Source organism: Labeo rohita, chromosome 21, assembly GCF_022985175.1.
Source record: "Labeo rohita strain BAU-BD-2019 chromosome 21, IGBB_LRoh.1.0, whole genome shotgun sequence".
Lineage (NCBI taxonomy): Eukaryota > Metazoa > Chordata > Actinopteri > Cypriniformes > Cyprinidae > Labeo > Labeo rohita.
The window spans coordinates 1,531,717-1,551,080 of record NC_066889.1 but is presented as its reverse complement, the minus strand read 5'-3'; the positions used below and the strand labels follow the sequence as shown (position 1 = coordinate 1,551,080).

General features: G+C 36.5%; 1 protein-coding gene across 4 annotated transcripts in view; it reads left to right on the top strand.

Annotated features, from left to right (window-relative positions):
• Positions 1–7,672: 7,672 nt before the first annotated feature.
• Positions 7,673–19,364, top strand: part of tcf7 (transcription factor 7) — a 54,929-nt gene continuing 43,237 nt past the window's right edge. For all 4 annotated transcript variants that reach the window (XM_051093130.1, XM_051093131.1, XM_051093128.1 and 1 more), the window contains exons 1-3: positions 7,673–8,028; positions 8,142–8,208; positions 8,922–9,025. In XM_051093130.1, the coding sequence (XP_050949087.1) occupies positions 7,846–8,028; positions 8,142–8,208; positions 8,922–9,025 (354 nt within the window). In that variant the 5' untranslated portion in view covers positions 7,673–7,845. The remainder of the gene's footprint in view (positions 8,029–8,141; positions 8,209–8,921; positions 9,026–19,364) is intronic.

Genomic DNA, 19,364 nt, shown 5'->3' with positions numbered 1-19,364 from the left:
CTATCACATCGGGTATGTTTGGTCTTCACAATGTAGACAAAACCTGAGCCACACACACACACACATACGCACACGGTGGTTTGTGTTCACTCAAAAGAGCTAAACAGTTATCCATCATAAGAATCTACATCCTGTCCAATGCCACATCAGTGTCCCTGTGCTCTGGAAACACTGGCCCCAAAGCCGCTGTTAAACATCAAGTCGCCGCTCCACCCGCCCTCTCACCACTACAAACACACCACACCAGCTCAACACGGCTCTTCAATCTCCTCCAAGGAAAAAAAAACAAGTTAGCAATTAATGCAGTGAATCAAATCATATAACTGACGCTCATTCTTCAAAATCCCACCAGACGAATTTGCTGAAAACTGAGCGTGTGCTTTCGTGAGAATAAGAATAATCTGCATTTCAAAATGAAACCAGAAATGCTCATGAAGCACAACAATGTTAACATTACGTCTCGCAGTCATACATTTTGGATATAGTTGTGTTTGGGTCACGTTAACAGTGAGGTTATGCTGCTTCAAGTTTGAAAAGTTTAAAAAGTTTTTTTTCCCTCCAAAAACATGCAAATGTAACAAACAGATTTTTCAATTAATTGCTATTATGTAGCAGTGACTATGAAGTTTTGTCAACCGGCTGGATATTGTGCCCAATTGTTTTATGTATTCAAAATTCAAAAATATATATATAAAAAAATATTCAAACATGTAAAATTTAAAAATGTATTTAAAAAGCCAGATGGCAGTAATGAATGCTGTAATATCAAGCTATCCATTCTGCAAATCAAATAATATATATATATATTTATTTTAAGGTCCAATTCTTACCATTAACAAAGCATTAACTAGGACTTTTGCCTCAATAAACTCCTAATTTGCTGCCTATTAATAGGTAGAATATATAGGTACTATATAAGTACTAATAAACAGCCAATATGTTAACAATAGGCATGCTAATAAGCTACTAGTTAATAGTTAGAATTGGTCCCTATACTAAAGTGTTACCATATATATGAAGTATTATGATATAGGACACACTCTTAAAAATAAAGGTGCTTCACGATGCCATAAAAGAACCTTTGTTGTCTAAATGGTTCCATAAAGAACCTTTAACATCCGAAGAACCTTTCTGTTTCACTAAAGGTTCTTTGTGGTGTTCAGACCCAATCTGAAGGTTTCTGCAGATTATAAAAAGGTAAGAAAGAGATGGTTCTTTAAAGAACCTTTGACTGAATGGTTCTTTGTGAAACCAAAAACGGTTCTTCTATGGCATCACTGTGAAGAACCCTTTAAAGCACCTTTATTTTTAAGAGTGTATAATGTAGTGTATTGTTATAATGTAATGTTAGAATATTGAAGTCAGAAATGCATCATTTTAGAATAATTGAGATGCTATTTATAGTTTTTATGTTAACACTTTACAATAAGTAATGAAACTCTATTGTAAAGTGTTACTATTTTTGATCATATTTTGAATCAGTTTTTAGTTAAGAATTTAACATTTTAGTTAAAGTTCTGTTGTGTGTTTTTGTCATTTTCAGTAGTTTTATTTGTCTTTGTATTTTTATTTTAGTTTTAATTATTAATTATTATTTAATTATTTTAGTACATTAAAATGGCATTGTTTTTTTTTTTACTTTTAAAAAGGGATAAGTAAGTTTTATTTCGTCTGTGCATGTTTATTTCATTTTAAGTCATGAAAATGTTTGTAGTGGTTTAGTTTTTAGTTTCGGTTTTAGTTACCTATAACAACCGTGATACACATCCATTCAAGCTGCCAAAAAACTTATCCTATTCTCATACAGTAGTCTTTGCTTACATCTGAATTATTTTAATGCAAGATGCTGTGTGTTGAATTGATTGCTGATGACAAATGATAGAGTTGATAAGAAACCAATGGCATTCAAAAGAACTGATGCAATCATATATCAGATATCTGTATGGTGAAACAGTAGCAGAGTTGATAAATAATCCACATGTGTAGTTTCACAAATGTGCTGATGTAAATGCAACCTCAAGTGAGTTTTCATTACCAGGGCAAACAAAAGAGCATTACTGTATATCATGCTTTAATAAAACTGCTTTAATAATAACTTTGGAGCCTTTCATGGCATGTTCATACTTCATTCATGTTACTGAACACTTAATAGAGCAAATGGATGAAGACTGATGTCTCTCTGGCATCTAGTTCTCCCTTTTTCTGTCTATCTGATAAACCCAGAGAGAATCACAGAGATTCTCTGTCACATAGAGAGAATCACACTACAGTAAAGAAGCAGAAAGCATCACACTCATCTGAAGGTCCTGTAGTGAAACTAGTGATCCCCAAAGAGCCATAAAGCAAGCTTTTGGATAAGAAGAGGGATTTATTCACTGAATCTGTGTGCAGATGTGATGTACTGTAAGTGCCAGGGTGGAAACAAATCTCATTTCTGCTGTCAAATTGATCCTGACATTAATAGTTCATGCAGTCTGCGTTTGCTGTAAAAACAACAGAGCATTTCAATTATTTCTGCATTTCTGTTTGTTTTTAAAACAGCAAGGCATTGAGAAACCAACAGGAGACTTTACCTCCAAATGAACCACTTTTATTCTTCTACACTGTAGGAATAAAATCAGACATTATCTGGTATGTTTTTTTTATGCAATTCCTTTACACAGTGAAAATATAAGAAATTGCTTCATTACATTGTGACATACGTTTGCAGACTTGTAGGATTTCACCATTTTATGGTGTGCAATGGGACTACATAAATGTGTTTTCTTGATACTGAATACAGCATGCATTACTTTACAAGCAAGCACATTACATGACTTGTACTCCTGCTAAGTTTTTAATTATTCAAATGTATGCGTTTGCATAGTAATAAAGCATTTTATTTCCAGCCTTTCAATCACAGGTTTGGATATTATTAACATAAATCAGTTGCTCTTAAAAACAGCTCTCAGATCTGTTCTGATCAGTTCATGGACTGCAAAGGAAAAATGCAATAAATGCAAATATTAAAATGCAGTTAACCCAAAGCTATGCATGGTTACGACAGAAAAATAAACAGTCTTTTGCAATAATAGCAATTTTTTGTCTTTTTAGACAGCAAAATGTTTGTTGCTGCTTGATGATCCTAAAACCAGTAGAGAAGCAAATTACTGTAAAATGAGTGATTTCAGTAAATGTAATGTTTGAATTTCTAAAATTAAGGGTAGTAGTTGGGACGCACCTGATTTAGTCATTTACCTTAACCCTAAAAACAGTAAATTAACCCCATTTTCCATTTTGCAAATCTCCTCATGAAGTTCGTGGAAAAAGTTGAGATTGAATGGAAAATAGTGTTTCTGTGAAAGCAACCGAATGATGCTGCTAATGCTCACAAAGTAACATTTATAAACTGAACTTTCCACTGAGGTAAACTGCAGCAGTGCAGCACGTTTTTGCACGCCGATCGAATCTCGCGCATCTTAAAATAGAAGCCCCGCGTCGGTTTACAAGCAGAGAGATTATGCTTTTTCATTAATGTGTTGTGCACGCGTGTGCAGATGAGCGCGTGCTGTGTGTTGTGTATGGGTTTGTGTGTGAGTGCAGGTCTCGGGCGTTGTGTGTGTGTTACATGCGTGCAGCACACAGGCTTGAATGGTTGTGCTTCACATCAAAGGCTCAGGCAAGTCTCTGCATTAACAAGCCCCTTTGTTTCCTGCCAGAGAGAGAGAGAGAGAGAGAGAGATTACAACAACAGGTTTCTCCTGAGCTTACCTCACGCCTGCAAACTTCTCCATCAGCACCACGATGGAGATGCCCAGCGTCAGCCTTGAGAGTCCAATCTCCAGTCGTTCTAAACCAGGAAAGCACTGACCGTCGCGTATCTGACGGCAGAACGCGCCGAAGGGTGCGGCCAATAAAAAACACACAAGTGGCTTGAGTTAAACTGTGTGCCTTTGGATGTGGCCCGACCTCAGTTAAAGGATGTGATTTAATTAGTTTGCTACTTAAATGTGCCTGGAGATTATTTAGGAAGCGCAGTATGTAATTTTTAGGAACTGCATTTATCCTCGAAACCATCAAAGCTTGCAGTGCCATTGAAATGAGCCAGAGAAACGCAGCCTGACGGTGGTGTTTTATTCCGCTCTGAATGAAGCTGGAACAGCATTTCACTCTTCCTTTCTTGTTCTCGTTTCTAGGCTTTGCCAAATGTATCACCTAACAAAATCGTCCTTAGTGGTGAATATCATTGTGTTTCTAAAAGTAAAAATTATTTTGAGAACATTCACAAGGTTTTGAGACTGCATTCATTTCTAAGTGTTCCTTTCTGTTGCACCATCACAAATAAATGATTTCATCCACAAACGAGCCACAAAAATGACCTGCCTATTTAAAAAAAAAAAAAAAAACACTTGATTGGATTCATTCTATCGACTTGTTTTCTTTCAGTTAGCATGCTTAATATTTCTTTTTTGCCCTGAATCAGTTTCTGAGTGAAAAAAAGCATTGTATGTGGATGATTCTGGCAAAAGCGTTTTTGGGCGGAAGTTGTTTTACCCTCTTTGAGCAAAGTATGTAGGTTTTAGTCCTACATTAACTTGCATTTTTAACACCTCGTCTGGATCAAAATGACCAAGACACGACTTGAAGGTTCATTCAGGTTCTTGCAAAAAAAGTGACAACTTTTGCTCTCTAAGAGTAGCTCAGTGAATGTGTTAGCTCTGCGTTTCCTGCCCCTGTGGCTTAGAAAATGGTAAAATACACTTTGACATTTGAAGTCACTCAAAAGACAAATGCTAAAGAGAAAGAAATGGTTTAGGCCCTTAAAACAGACACTAGAACATAAACCCACTTATTCAGTCTGAAACAAAGTGCCCATAAAATAAGGCGTAAAAACAAGCTGTCCGTCTGACGGCATGCAAATATGAGCTCAGGATGGCAAAACATTGAGAAATCATTAGGAAAATGATGTCGAAAAACTGCTTCCATGATAAGCAGCTGTCTATATTTAATCAAGGCAAATAAACAAGGTCTCATTTATAATTTAGATTTGCATGCATTAAACAGGCCATTTTTAATCCATTTATTAATATGCATGGAAGATATTGTATAAATATGCAGCCTTATGCAAATACTAGACACATTTTTGTTTGTATTTAATTCTTATTCCCAGCTGTAGTTCATGACAGAAAATGTACTCAAATATTACCGCACAGCATGGCGAGACATAATTATTTTTCAATTAAAACTCAAAACACTAAAAAGAGTAGAAAACTAAAAAATAAGCTATGCACAAGAAGGTGATTGCTCAAACAATTTCACAAGTGTGTCATTTGAGAAAGTTATGTCACACTTTACATTGCAGTGTTTGTGTTACTGTCTATTTCTAATCAAGTACATGGTAATAACTAATAGTAACTTGTAAAAGCTCAGACTAATGGAACACAGTCATTTTTTGAAAGATGAATAAGTAAGCTTTCCATTGATGTCTGGTTTGGTAGGATAGGACAATATTTGGCCGAGATACACTATTTGAAAATCTGAAATCTGTGGGAGCAAAAAAATGGAAATATTGAGAAAATTGTCTTTAAAGTTGTCCAAATGAAGTTCTTAGCAATGCATATTACTCATCAAAAAAATTAAGTTTTGATATATGTACGGTAGGAAAATTACAAAATATCTGCATGAAACATGATCTTTACTTAATATCCTAATGAATCTTGTCATAAAAGAAAAATCAATCATTTTTACCCATACAATGTTTTTTTTTTTGGCTATCGCTACAATACCCGCACTACGTAAGACTGGTTTTGTGATCCAGGGTCACTTTTTTTAGTTGTACGTTTTTATGATTTAATTAATTAATAGGATTATTACCTATTAGAATTATTACCTTTTATTACCTTTTAATAATATTACCTTATCATTAAACTCAAATACATTTCCAATGCATGCAAAAATGTTTTGTTGAATGAATCTGTTCATTACATTTTTTGGCAGATTGTTTACCATTTGTATAACCACAGTTTTACTACAAATACCATGGTTAAAACTATGGCTAGTGCAGCAAAACACGGTTCATTTGTGGTTACCACGGTTTAACAACAATTACAATGTTTTTTTTTTTTTGTTTGTTTGTTTGTTTGTTTTTGGTTTAATTTGTAATAAAACCATGGTTAATTTATGTCTATTTGTCTTGGTTTATTGCTTCCTAAAACACAACAAACTCCTTGAAGATGGGTTGCTTCCTGGTCCAATTTCCCAATTAACTGTGTAAATACTATAAATACTTTATAAATACTACTAAAAAACTATATAACTCCTCACTTTATATTTCAGTGCAAGTTTCGAAATTCCAAATTTAATTGAGACCAGTGTTGGGTAAGTTACTCTAAAAAAGTAATTAATTACTAGGTACTAATTACATCTTCAACAGTGTAATTAGATTACTCTACAAAGCACTCTCCAAAAAGTATTTAATTACTTATTACTAATTACCTTCTAAATTGTATATTAAAGTTCATGAATGATACAAGGACAGACATGAAACAGTTCTTTTAATTATTTCAAATAAATAACACATAACTACATAAATGATTCTGGTCACACTTTAGATTAGGGTCCAGTTCTCACTATTAACTAATGATTAACTACACTGTAAAAAATAAAAAACACAATTTGTTGAGTCAGCTTAAAATAATTAGTTACTCTGCTGCCTTAAAATTTTAAGTTCAGTCAACTAAAATAAGTTTAGTCAACTTGAAATGTTAAGTTGTACTAAATAACAACTTAGATATTTGTGTTTGCTAAACTTAACAGATGGGTAAGTAACCCAGCTGCCTTAAAATTTTAAGTGGATTCAACTCAAATATCTAAGTTGTCACTTAGTATAATTTAACATTTCAATTTGAATAAACTTTTTTTGAGTTGACTGAACTTAAAATTTTAAGGCAGCCAGGTAACAAATTATTTTAAGTTGACTCAACAAATTGTTTTTTACAGTGTATGAACTAATTATACTTGTGCCTCACTATACTGATTATTAATACTTAATAAAGCAGTTGTTGACAATTAATTTTAAGAATTGGGTAGGATTTGAAGGTCTTACAGAATAAGACATGATGTGGTTTTTAAGTAATAATAAACAGCCAATATCCCAGTAATATATTAATGCTAATAACCAACTAGTTAAAGGTGCATAATAATAGTTAATAGTTCATAATGCATTTTAAAGTTAGACTATGACTTTTTGTTGTTAAATCCACTATTGTATTGTTTATTGTGTATATATATGTGTTCTACACAGTTTTAAGTTCAATTACATAAAAAGTAACTGTAATTAAATGTAATTACAGAAAAAATAAGAGTAATCCCTTACTTTACTTTTTCAAAGAAAAAGTAATGAAATTACAGCAACTAGTTACTTAGTAACTAGTTACACCCAAGGCTGACTGAGACTGATCTGAAGTGTTTTTCAGTCACCCCAGTTATTCAAACAATCCAATTATTCATCATTTACTCATAGCGCCAAATCCGGTCGTCGATGTATTTGATTTAAAAGTTGACTTTTATGAAATTCATTCGATAGTTTGTAACGCGGTGCGCTCTGCCTCTAAAAACCTCCGCAACTAAAGAGTGTCGTGTCCCTTTAAGAGCGGACCTCCCTTCGGCTCATTGCAGCTGTCAATCACGCTTTCGGTCGCTTTGATCTTCGCTGTTCTAAAGAGCGACTGTTTGTTACTTTCAAGTCGCGCGGATCGTCACAGCATAAAGAACTTTTCCTCTCTGGCGCGAGTCTCAAACGCTCTTCTGAGCGCGGAAAACAGCGACAACAACCATCAAAAGTACATTAATAAAGTTCGCTCGAATATGCCGCAGCTGAACGGTGGAGGGGGAGATGATCTCGGGGCGAATGATGAGATGATCGCGTTTAAAGATGAAGGGGATCACGAGGAGAAGATCCGAGAGAGCGCGTTCACGGAGAGCGACCTGGCCGATCTCAAATCATCTCTGGTCAACGAGTCCGAAATCAGCCAGAACTCCAACTCTGCCGTAAGACCCCGTCAGCGCATTCATGTCACATTCGTGCGTGCGTGTGCGTGTATGTGTTCAGATGCTGCGAGTGTGAATGTGTGAGTGAAATAAAGTGTGTTTGTGATGAGCAGGTGATCAGAAGAGGACAGCAAGAAGATCAGAGAATCTACACCGATAAACGAGAACATCTGGACGACGGTGAGACTAAACACACACACACACACAGATAGAGAGAGAGAGTCCCTAGAAGTGCTCGGAATGATGAAGTCGACCCCCTTACACCATGCGCGCTTTGTTTGTTTGTTTTGTTTTTAGTTTCTGAAGGGAGAGGTTTTAGTCTGCCTTACTCTTTACCTTTGTCTACAAGCAACAGCTTGCACGAGTGTCTTTATTTACACAAATCTGTGCGTGTGGCTTTGCTTAGTTTTGTTTGGAGACCAAATTGTCCCCGTGAACGTCTATTAAATCAGACAACATTTCTCGCTCGGGAAAAGTAAAAATAGCCTTGTTTTAGTTGAATGTGTTCAAATAGTCTAAAACAGTCTTTCAGCCTGTGGCAGCCTGATAAAAGTTGAATTGGGGAAATTAAAAACTTTCATCTGCATCTGATATGTAACTGATGGACTTTTCTTGGGGAAAACCTGAAATCTGCATCATTAAATAAGCTGTTTTTATCTGAAGCCTGTTTGATCTGTTTCCGTTATTTGCGCTCCAGAACTGAAACTGCTTTGAACAGGATCTGTGATTGATCATCATTATATATTTACAAGAGAGCCTATAAATACAACAAACTAAAGCAAAACAGTTCAGTATGAGCACCGTACTATAGCGGAAGTTCATTCTTTGCTAATTGCGCACCTTACACTTTTGCTAACTTCACCACTTTTATTCTTCTGTCTCGCCTTCTCAAGTGCCCAAACATCAAGATGGTGGAATGTATAAAGCGCCGTATTCTGGATACCCGTTCCTGATGCTGCCCGAGCCGTATCTACCGAACGGACCCGTCTCGCCATCTGTAAGTTCACGACAGCACTGCTGTTCTTCCACTAGCATTTGATCACTAGAGTCCAGGTGTGTGGGAACCGCACCGAAGGTCTGGTTAGTTTGCTGGGCCGCAGAAGAACGCCTGAGACAGGCCTGTAATTACACTTCGGCTTGAGAGGACTTGAGAAAAGGACACTGGAGAGTCCCACTCGATAAGCTCAGTAGGCCTTCATATATTGCTTGAGATCTTACAGCGATGCGTGTGCCCTTCAGAAAAGCAGTTTTGACATTGTTTACGTGTGACAATTGGTGACTGTCTAATGTGTGTGAGCATGCATGCATGTGTGAAAACTTTGTCAGTGCATTCTGATGCTTTTGACCGCAAATCAATGGCACGGTATGTTAACAGTCAAATCTATATATATTTACATAGATTATTTATATATAATTTAGATGCTAAATATCATCATTGTCTTTTTTGTTGCTTATCTTGATTGTGTGTATTTATAAAGAAAAACAGATTTTAGCTCGTATAGTGGTTTTCCAAAAATTTTCTTATGAAGTAGTTATAAAGTTGTAATTGCATAGCTATAACACCAGTTGTTGTTTGCACATGTAGTGATTATTTAAACTGTGTGATGAATAGAACTCTGCAGTACGTGACGTGGTGAGAGTAACATAGTAACGTTGCCTGTAAAAATGCATGGATGTATATCGACATACACCGGACAAATCGCTACAGAGGTTCTCACTCTGCTGTGTCTTTATGAAAGCATCAGTAGTTACGTTGATGATGGCTCTGAATGTCTGTGAAATGAAAGCATGTCTTACTATTTGAAGTATCCTCCAGGTCTTTCTTAAAGACATAGTTCAGCCAAAAATGAACATTTTCTCATCATTTACTCTCTCTCTCTCGAGTTCGAAACCTGTGTGTGTTTCTTGCTTGTGTTAAACGCAAAAGAAGATATGTTGAAGAATGTTGGTAATTAAACAGTTGGCGGTAGCCACTGACTTCCATATTGTTTTTAATTTCCATATTATAGAAGTCAATGGCTACCGACAACCAGCGTTTGTCAAAATATCTTATTAAGTGTTCAGCAGAAAAGAGAAACTCATACAAGTTTGAAACAACACTAGGGTGAATAAATGTTGACCGAATCTCCATTTTTAGGTGAACTATCCATTCAACTTCAAGGCTGATCAGTGAAAGTGAGCGTTTTTGAGTTCCTGAGTGGGTTGGGGATATGTTACGGGAAATTACCTGCTTGGTACAAAAGCTGTCACTTGTGCAGTACCTTCTCAAAAAAAGTATTTTTTTACTTTTTAAGTGCTAATATGTACACTTTCTGTACCTTTAAAGTATAAGATGGAGACTTTAGATACAAAGACATACTTTCCAATAGGTGCCATCCCAGTGACAGCTTTTGTACCTTTTTTCTGAGTGTGTAGTGTTATGATCGGTGGTCATTTCACAATCAGAGTTTTTTTTTTTTTTTTTAGTCCTTTAATGCTTTTAGCTTACAACAGTCCCAGGTGAACGGGATGTGTAACGTCTTCCAAATTCAAGAATTGTCCTTGGTCCCTAAAAAGTAAAGATTATAGATTCATTGAGGCTTTACCCAGAATGCACATCCAAGCTTTTGATTTTACACAGTAATCGGCAATCCTTTATGTATTTATAACTCAAACTCCGAGTGTATTTCATTCCCAAAGACGAAGCGATTGATTGAAGTCAAAGCTCCTGCTCGTCCCGGGGCCGTGCGGTCTTGAACAAGCCCCGATCGACATGAGCTCATGGTTCAAGCCGCCTTTAGTCTCTGAGTAAACAATAAAAGAACATTGGCTTTGTGTTGTAATCCATCCAGAGCAGCTCTGCTTCGCTCCTCTGACTGACAGCGATAAGTAACAGACACTGGATTACACCCTCTTTAAGAAAAAAGCTCTTTAACCCATTCTGCTGCTTCAGTCAGGACACAATAGGCTGCTGCAAGGCTTCTCGCCTTGGAAAACTGAGGCACAGTCGCTACTGCAAAGAAAGCACGGTGCGATCACTGCCATCTTCTTTAGCCGCAGGTTAATTCGTGTTTAAGAAAACCAAATCGTGTCGAAATACAAATATTGATAAGAGAACCTATTTCAGCGGTCTTTGAAGCGAGCGCCCGCGGACGAAGCTGCACAGCTTTTTATGGAGCCGGAAATATTTGGGAAATTATCAAAACCCGTCGGATCCCCTCAGGTGTTTATAGCTGTAATTATTGGTGCGGTCGTGTCTGTTCCGCTGCGAGAGAGAGGGACAGGTGTTTGAACTGTCTCATCGCCCTGCTCCAACATGTCGACGCAAGATCTTGAAGTGAGAACAGTCGAGTAAATTCTTCTCAGATAGAGAGGACTTTTATCGAGGTGTGTGGCAGAAGTTGTAGCTGTTATAGTGTCTAGACAGATAAAGGTCAAAGTTAAAGTTATTCGTCAGTTTTTCTTAGAATTGGTTCAAACAGTTGTGCTGTCGGAGAACTAATTTTGCGATTGCATCTGGTGAGGAATAGTGACTTCACCTTTTAAGGGATGGTCCACCCAAAAAATTGAAACGTTGTCATCATTTGTGACCCTGGACCACAAAACCAGTCATAAGTAGCAATAGCCAACAATACACTGTATGGGTCAAAATGACTGATTTTTCTTTTATGCCAAAAATCATTAGGACATTGAGTAAAGATTATGATCCATGAAGAAATTTTTTTAAGTTTATGATTAGTAATATGCATTGCTAAGAACTCCATTTGGACAACTTTAAAGGCGATTTTCTCAATATTTTGATTTTTGATTTATTTTTTATTTTTTTGCAGCCTCAGATTCCAGATTTTCAAATAGTTGTATCTCGGCCAAATATTGTTGTATCCTAACAAACCATACATCAATGAGAAGATTATTTATTGACTGGTTTTGTGGTCCTCAAACCTATATGATTTTCTTTCTTCTGTTGAACACAGAAGAAGATATTTTAAAGAATGTTGGTAACCAAACAGCTGACGGTAGCCATTGACTTCCATAGAATGGAAATAAAATACTGTGGAAGTCAGTGTGGATCAGCAACTGTTTGCTTGTCTACATTCTTCAAAATATCTTCTTAAAAATACCCACATTTTTCTAAATATTTTCGAAACAGTTGCTGGTAGCCATTGACTTCCATATTATGGAAGTAAAACACTATAGTAAATGGCTCCAGTCAGAGTCAACAAGGACCAGAAACTGTTTTATACCCACATTATTTAAAATATCTTCAAAATATATTTGCTGGTAGCCATTGACTTCCATTGTATAGAAATAAAATGCTGTGGAAGTCAGTGTGGAACTTGTCCAAATTATCTTCTTAAAATACTCTAATTTTTCTAAATATTTTCCAAGTAGTTGCTGGTAGCCCTTGACTTCAATGGAATTCTGAAAATAAAACAATATGGTAAATGCATCCAGTCAATGTCAAGGAGGACCAGAAACTGTTTGCTTACCCACATTCTTTAAAATATCTTTGCTGGTAGCCATTGACTTCCATTGTACTGAAATAAAATACTGTGGAAGTTTGTTTGTTGACCAGCAATTGTTTGCTTGTCCAGATTCTTTAAAAATATCTTCTTTAAAACACCCACATTTTTTAAAATATTTTCCAAATAGTTGCTGGTAGCCACTGACTTTCATGGAAGTTCTGAAAATAAAACACTATGGTAAATGCGTCCGGTCAACGTCAATGAGAACCCAAAACTGTTTGCTTACCCACATTCTTCAAAATATCTTTGCTGGTAGCCATTGACTTCCATAGAATGGGAAAAAAAATGCTATGGAAGTCAATGGCTACTGTCAACTTTGTTTCTCAACATTTTTAATGTTCAACTGAAACTCATACAGGTTTATAATGACTTGATGGTGAGTAAATGATGACAGAATGTTCCTTTGTGTGTGAACTGTTTCTTTAAGATGTGCATGAAAATGAGAAACCCGAATGAATCAAAAGCAAAGGATTTATTCGAAGACACCTACTTCTTCAAATCAGCATTGTACATTTTTATTAGACCGTTTGCCGACATATATTTCACATCTGTGTTTATGCTACTGTATGCCTTGTCGTCAAAGGCATTCTGTTAATGAATCAGCCCGCCATGCATCTTGACTAAAGTGCAGTAAAAATGAAAGAAAATCCCCCACCTCAAGATAACCAGAGTCATCAATGTATGTTGCGACAAGTAGTGACGCATATGTGATGTGAGCAGGTATTTTGTCTAGTGGACCCTGACGGGTGTGTGACGGCTCGTTCTCACCCAGGTGTGTGTGATTTCGCCCTTCCTCCCCCGATCCATTGACCAGACACCGGGGTGGGAAGAGCCTAAAGTGCAGTGGCCATTGAACGACAGGGGGAAAAGAAGTGCTAAAAGTCACATTGTATTCTGATGGCTGGGTTCTGGCACTGATTTGAATCAATGAGATTCTGATTCACAAACTCTTGATTCAGTTCCTTTTCCATTTAATATCAGTTCATTCGGATGTATATATGAGGTACCGTCAGTTTTTCTTGACGCAATCTCGGTCACACTTTATTTTAAGGTCCAATTCTTAATATTATAACAAACCATTAACTTTGACTTTTCCCTTAATAAACTCCTAATTTGCTGCTTGTTAATAGTTAGTAAGGTAGTTGTTAGCTTTAGGTATTGTGTAGGATTAGGGATGTAGAATATGGTCATTCAAAATACGTGTTTTAGAAGTACTAATAAATAACCAATATGCCAGTAATATACATGCTAATAAGCAACTAGTTAATAGTGAGAGTTGGTCCTTAAATAACAGTACAGTATTATTAAAGGTTAAATTAATTTCTATTTATTTTTAGATATAATTAACACTCAGTCAACTTGTATAGAAACATTTAAATTAAGTTTTTATATTTAATGATAGAATTATGTTTTTAATCCAGTTTATAGACATTTATATTGTGTCTTTAAAAAACTTTTTTTTTTTTTTTTTTAATTTGATTTTCACTTATTAACATTTAAAAGACCTCTCAAGGTCAAGTGAGGACAATAAATACATTTTAAGAAATATAATATAATTGAAATAAAATAAAAAATACTGTATATTGTATTATTATAATAAAAAAGTAATACAGAATCAACAGCTTAAGTGAAGATATGATGAGCATGTAATATATTGCATATATTTAACAAAATGTTCCTCTCTAGAAATAATTTTCTAGCTAACTAACGAGTTTATGGACATGAATGAATGGCTTTCATTGTAATGTTACGTGACATTGTTTACAAGCTGATTTATTGACGTCTTTCCGCAGTTTTTCTTCTAGCGGATTTTAATTTGAAAGCCGAGGCTTTGTTTCATATCAAAAGTAACAAAGCTTATTGAGATTATTGGATATGGCAGGTGAGCTACAAATAATGTTAGTGAAGTTTTGTTCATGCATCAGCTGAAAACAGCCCAAAAGGTCAATCTCGGAATTTGAGAAAATGTATCAAAATGAAGACTCCCTTTGAGGGAGAAATCAATATTTTTAGCCATAGCATTCAATGCAAACCCAGTTTTAATAGTAGGCTTGTGTATGTGGAATACTGTTATGAATGGTTCATCCCATTTTACGTCGGCTTCATCTAATTAGGACGCCGTTTGATTTCTGCGTACTATTGACTCAGTTGATGTGTCCTAAATGAGTTCAGAGCAGTCATTTGTGAATTGTGTTGTTTTCCATCACACTGCTGTTCTGTTAAAGCATTTCACAGTAGATTCCCACTGATTTGTGGGACGTCTCACACTTGTTTTGAGCACAGTTTCAGTGGAAACGAAGAGTCTTAAACCTCCGTAGAGATTCCTGTGATAACATGCATGTGTGTGTGTGTGTGTGTTGGGCCGTACCCAGCTGTGGCAGTCGTGCTGCTGGTAGATGGGTATCAGATGGGAGCGGGATTAGGCCGTGTGATCACACCCATGTGTGCCGCCCCATGTGGCTGCTGAGGCTCCAGTAGGTCTGGCCCGGCACTAATTCGGGGTGCTGGGGGCGTTGGCTGACCCCAGCAGTGGGAAGAGCAGCGCAGGCTCTTGTGGGACAAACTCAGCATGTGTCCCAGAATTCATAGTTTCCTGTTCTTTTGCTCTGGTCGTGTGTTTATGAGGGGCAAAGACCAAGACGGACATGTGTGTGTGATGTCATGATACGACGGATGTTGCATCACAGATGTGAAACATCACATCTGTTGATCTCTGGATGAACTGTCCCTTTACGATGATCGATCACAACTGGATCACGTAATCTGTTTGTAAAGCTGATGGATCTGCAGCACTGATCTGTCTGGAAGATTTGGACTGAGTAAATTTGGTGTCAAAAATTGCACAATCATTTGATTTTAAAAATGTAAAGATGTACGTTTTTAATTTGAATTTAAAAGTTTCAGATGTTTAAAATTTAATTTGAATTGAAAGGTTTTTGTGAAAGTAACTGAAGATTGTTCAGCATATAGCTCGCTCCTTCATTTTTATGTTTGATTTTCAAAACCTACATGATATGAGCAATATTTGACTCTTTGAAGTATTGATAGGTGAATATAATAGATCCATCAGTTCTTCATTGATCAACAAAATATGAACCAACAAGCACTGACAGCAGCAGCAGCACAAATTAAGCCAGCAAAATATAAAGCAGTGATCATTTTAGATTGAGATCAGTTCTCATTATTAACTATGACTTTTGCCTCAGTAAACCCTTAATTTTGTGGTTAATGTGGTGGATTAAAGGGTTCTACATAAATATGATAAAGCAGAATACGTTATTGTGCTTTATAAGTGCTAATAAACAGCCAATATGCTAGTAATATGCATGGTAATAAGCAACTAGTTAATAGTGAGAGTTGGTCCTTAAAATAAATTGTTACTGTAATTTTGGGTTTTGACACTTTAAATCAATTTGATTCTGATTCACAAACTCTTGATATATATATATATATATATGATATATATGAGGTACAGTTTTTCTTAAAGTGCTCTTCAACTAAAGCTGTAAACTATACAGTACCCTGTCAATTAGTGCATCAATATTAAAGGTTAATTTAATTTCAGTTTATTTTTATATATATTTAACACTCAGTTTAATGGTATAATTATGTTTTTAAAAACATTTAAATTAAGTTTTTATATTTAATGGTATAATTATGTTTTTAATCCAATTTGGTGTTAAAATATAAACATTTAGCCTGAATTGTGTTGTTTTTTTAAATAGATTTTCACTTGTTAACAAACAGAAACACATACCAGAATTACTAAACATAAAATAATATAATATATAATATAATATATTATAATGCAAATCAGATAGTTCCAGTTCTTGATTCTGATTGGTTGGATTCTGATTCTAAGCTGTTGTAAATTACTCTACAAACACGCCTTTGTTTACGTCTTTGTGTTGCTCGGCAACAAGCTTGTTGCAACCACAACCCCTTTCTGTGGAACTACATTGTTTGGCGGAAGAATAATGTTTTAATTAACATCGTTACACTTTATTTGCTGAGTTTTATTTTGTGAAACCTTACTATGTATATGGAATAACCATTATATAAAATATAAAGCAATAAGCCCCGTGAAGCCGTGGTTTACAGTGAAAACAGCTATAAATTCACTGCTTCGCATCATGCTTAACGCCCCTTAGCTGTTATAAATTCACTGTAAACCACGGCTTCACGGGGCTTATTGCTTTAATGTAATATAATTGAAAAAAAATGAAAAATACTATAATTATTATTGTTATTATTATTATTATTAAATAAAATAATTAGTATAATAAATATGATAAAGCAGAATAAGTTAATGTAATGTAAATTTTTAGTAACAGATATCACATAACTTTTTTTTTTTTTCCAAGCAACAATGCATGCTGGAGACATAAAATTATTTGATCAGATGATTCAAATTGGAAAGTTGAATAGAAACACATCTGTGTTCTTGTTCAGTTCACACAAAAATTGTCCAAGCTACTTAGAAGAGCTTTTTGCAAGTTGTATTTTTTTACACAGTTCAACAGCTTTCAGCACATTGTCGTCAAGTTGCAATACTTGAAGTCTGGTGTTATATATAAAGCCACTAAGCTGATCACTAACAGACAGCCTGTTGTTTTCATCATGAAAGCTTTCTTGAATCACTTGTTGTTGTCACCTGCTTATTATTGTGTTTGGGTTTTTTTTTATGTGTTCTGGGACAGAGGTTAACAGGATGGGTGACTAACCTACTTCATATATGTTAACCATCACGTCACCACTCTCTAGCATATCCTGAACTGTGAATTAATGAGAAACACGTGGCGTTGAAGCTGTCGACCACATCACTGGGCTGCTCCTGTGATCTTAGCATTATCAGTGGATGTTTAACTCGATGCTTGCGATTACATTGAGACGCTCAGGTTTGCACCGCTCAGAGATTAAAAATCTGGTTTCTGGTTTTGCTCGCAGGATCGCGGATCATTAAGCGTAACGAGAGGGGAAGATCGTTTCGAAGGCGACCGAGCATTCTACCTGCGGCCCGTGGAAATCCAGACGTTAATTTCAGCTGGAGGCGAAACATCGGGCCGTTACCGCAGAGCGATCGCTTTAAAAGTAGGGACATCCCAGATTTGCTGCCCGCCGCCTTTCAGATGTTATGGAACGTGGTTTTCCGTGTGGTTTTTCCCCCCCTTATGATCGCACAGAGCCAACTGGAAAGCATTTCGCTGCTAAAAATAGCTCCGTGCTTATGGGACCGAGGTCTTGGATCTCGAGGAAGAAAGAGAAGCGCATAACGTTTTAATGACAAACATAAAAGTAAGGCTCTTCTGAGAAGTCCCCGTTTTCAGGGTGCGTTTCAATGATTTTCAGGGAAACCCCCGCTCCAGCCTTCGTGAACTATTATGTCGCCGCGTGACGACAATGGCGCGTTGAGCTCTTTCAAACGGCGTGCGCGTTTGTTTTCATCAGTACACGCGTGTACGTGAGCCGCTGACATACATGCTACATCCTGTGTGCAGTGATCTTAGCACCAGTGCGAGGTTTCTCTGTCTCAGTGAGAGTTGAGGGAAGGTGAGGTTTGCTGTGGTTATACGCGTGAGTATTTGTGCAACTGCACTTTTACTACGATGCAAACGCTCGTGTGTGTGCAGCAGGAGCTGCTTAAGGAGGAGAATGCGAGTGTTTCCCTCTGTCTCTCTCTGTCTGCGTCTTATCTGATGGCTCGGAGGAGGTGTGGGTGTTGGGGTGTGGAGTAAACACGGCGTCGAGCTGCCTTCTTGCGGAAGGGAGTCAGCAGTAAACACAGAGGCTGGTAACCACGCGGCGCACCTGGTGCACCTTGTTGCGAACGACTTTAAACAGTCAAAGGCGCTCGCTTTTCTTCCTTAACTGTTTCACGGCCAGAGGACTTCGAAGCGCGCTCTCGGCGGATCGAGCGTCCGAAATACTGATGAAGCTGGAAACGAGAGACTGTAATGATAGAAATAAAGCTAACGCATCATATTCGCCTCAGTGTGATCAAAACGTTTCAGAAAAACCTGTTGCATGCAATTGATAGCTCGTACTTCAACAAGTAAGAGGCCTGTTGGTGTCCAATTTCCAAAAAAAGTCAGTCTTAAATGTGATGAGCCGAAAATCATCATTGTTTTGCATTGCATTATATCATTTAAATCTCATCTTACCAAGACATATTATTGGAGAGGTCAAATGTTTACGTCCCCTTTCAGAATCCGCTTTACCAAAATAAGGCGGATCATGCAAAATGCATGTTATTGTTTATTTAGTACTGACTTAAAAAAAGATATTTCACATAAATTATGTTCACATATAGTCCACAAATAGAAAATAATAGTTGAATTAATAAAAATGACCCTGATTCTTAATACGGTGTTGTTACTTGAATGTTTTTTTTTTTTTAGTGACAGTTGTTCATGAGTCCCTTGTTTGTCCTGAACAGTTAAACTGCCTGCTGTTCTTCACAAAAATCCTTCAGGTCCCACAAATTCTTCAGTTTTCCTGCATTTTTGTGTATTTGAACACTTTCCAACAATGACTGGGTGATTTTGAAATGCATCTTTTCACACTGAGGACAACTGAGGGACTCATATGCAACTATTACAGAAGGTTCAAACACTCACTGATGCTCCAGAAGGAAACACGATGCATTAAGAGCCGGGGGGGTGAAAACTTTCTGAATTTGAAGATCAGGGTAAATTGAACTTATTTTGTCTTTTTGGTAAACATGTAACTATTTTCTGTAGCTTCTAGAGGGGAGTAGTAAATGAAAAAATATTATATTTATCTCTATTCTGTTCAAAAGTTTTCACCCCCGGCTCTTAGTGCATGGTTTTT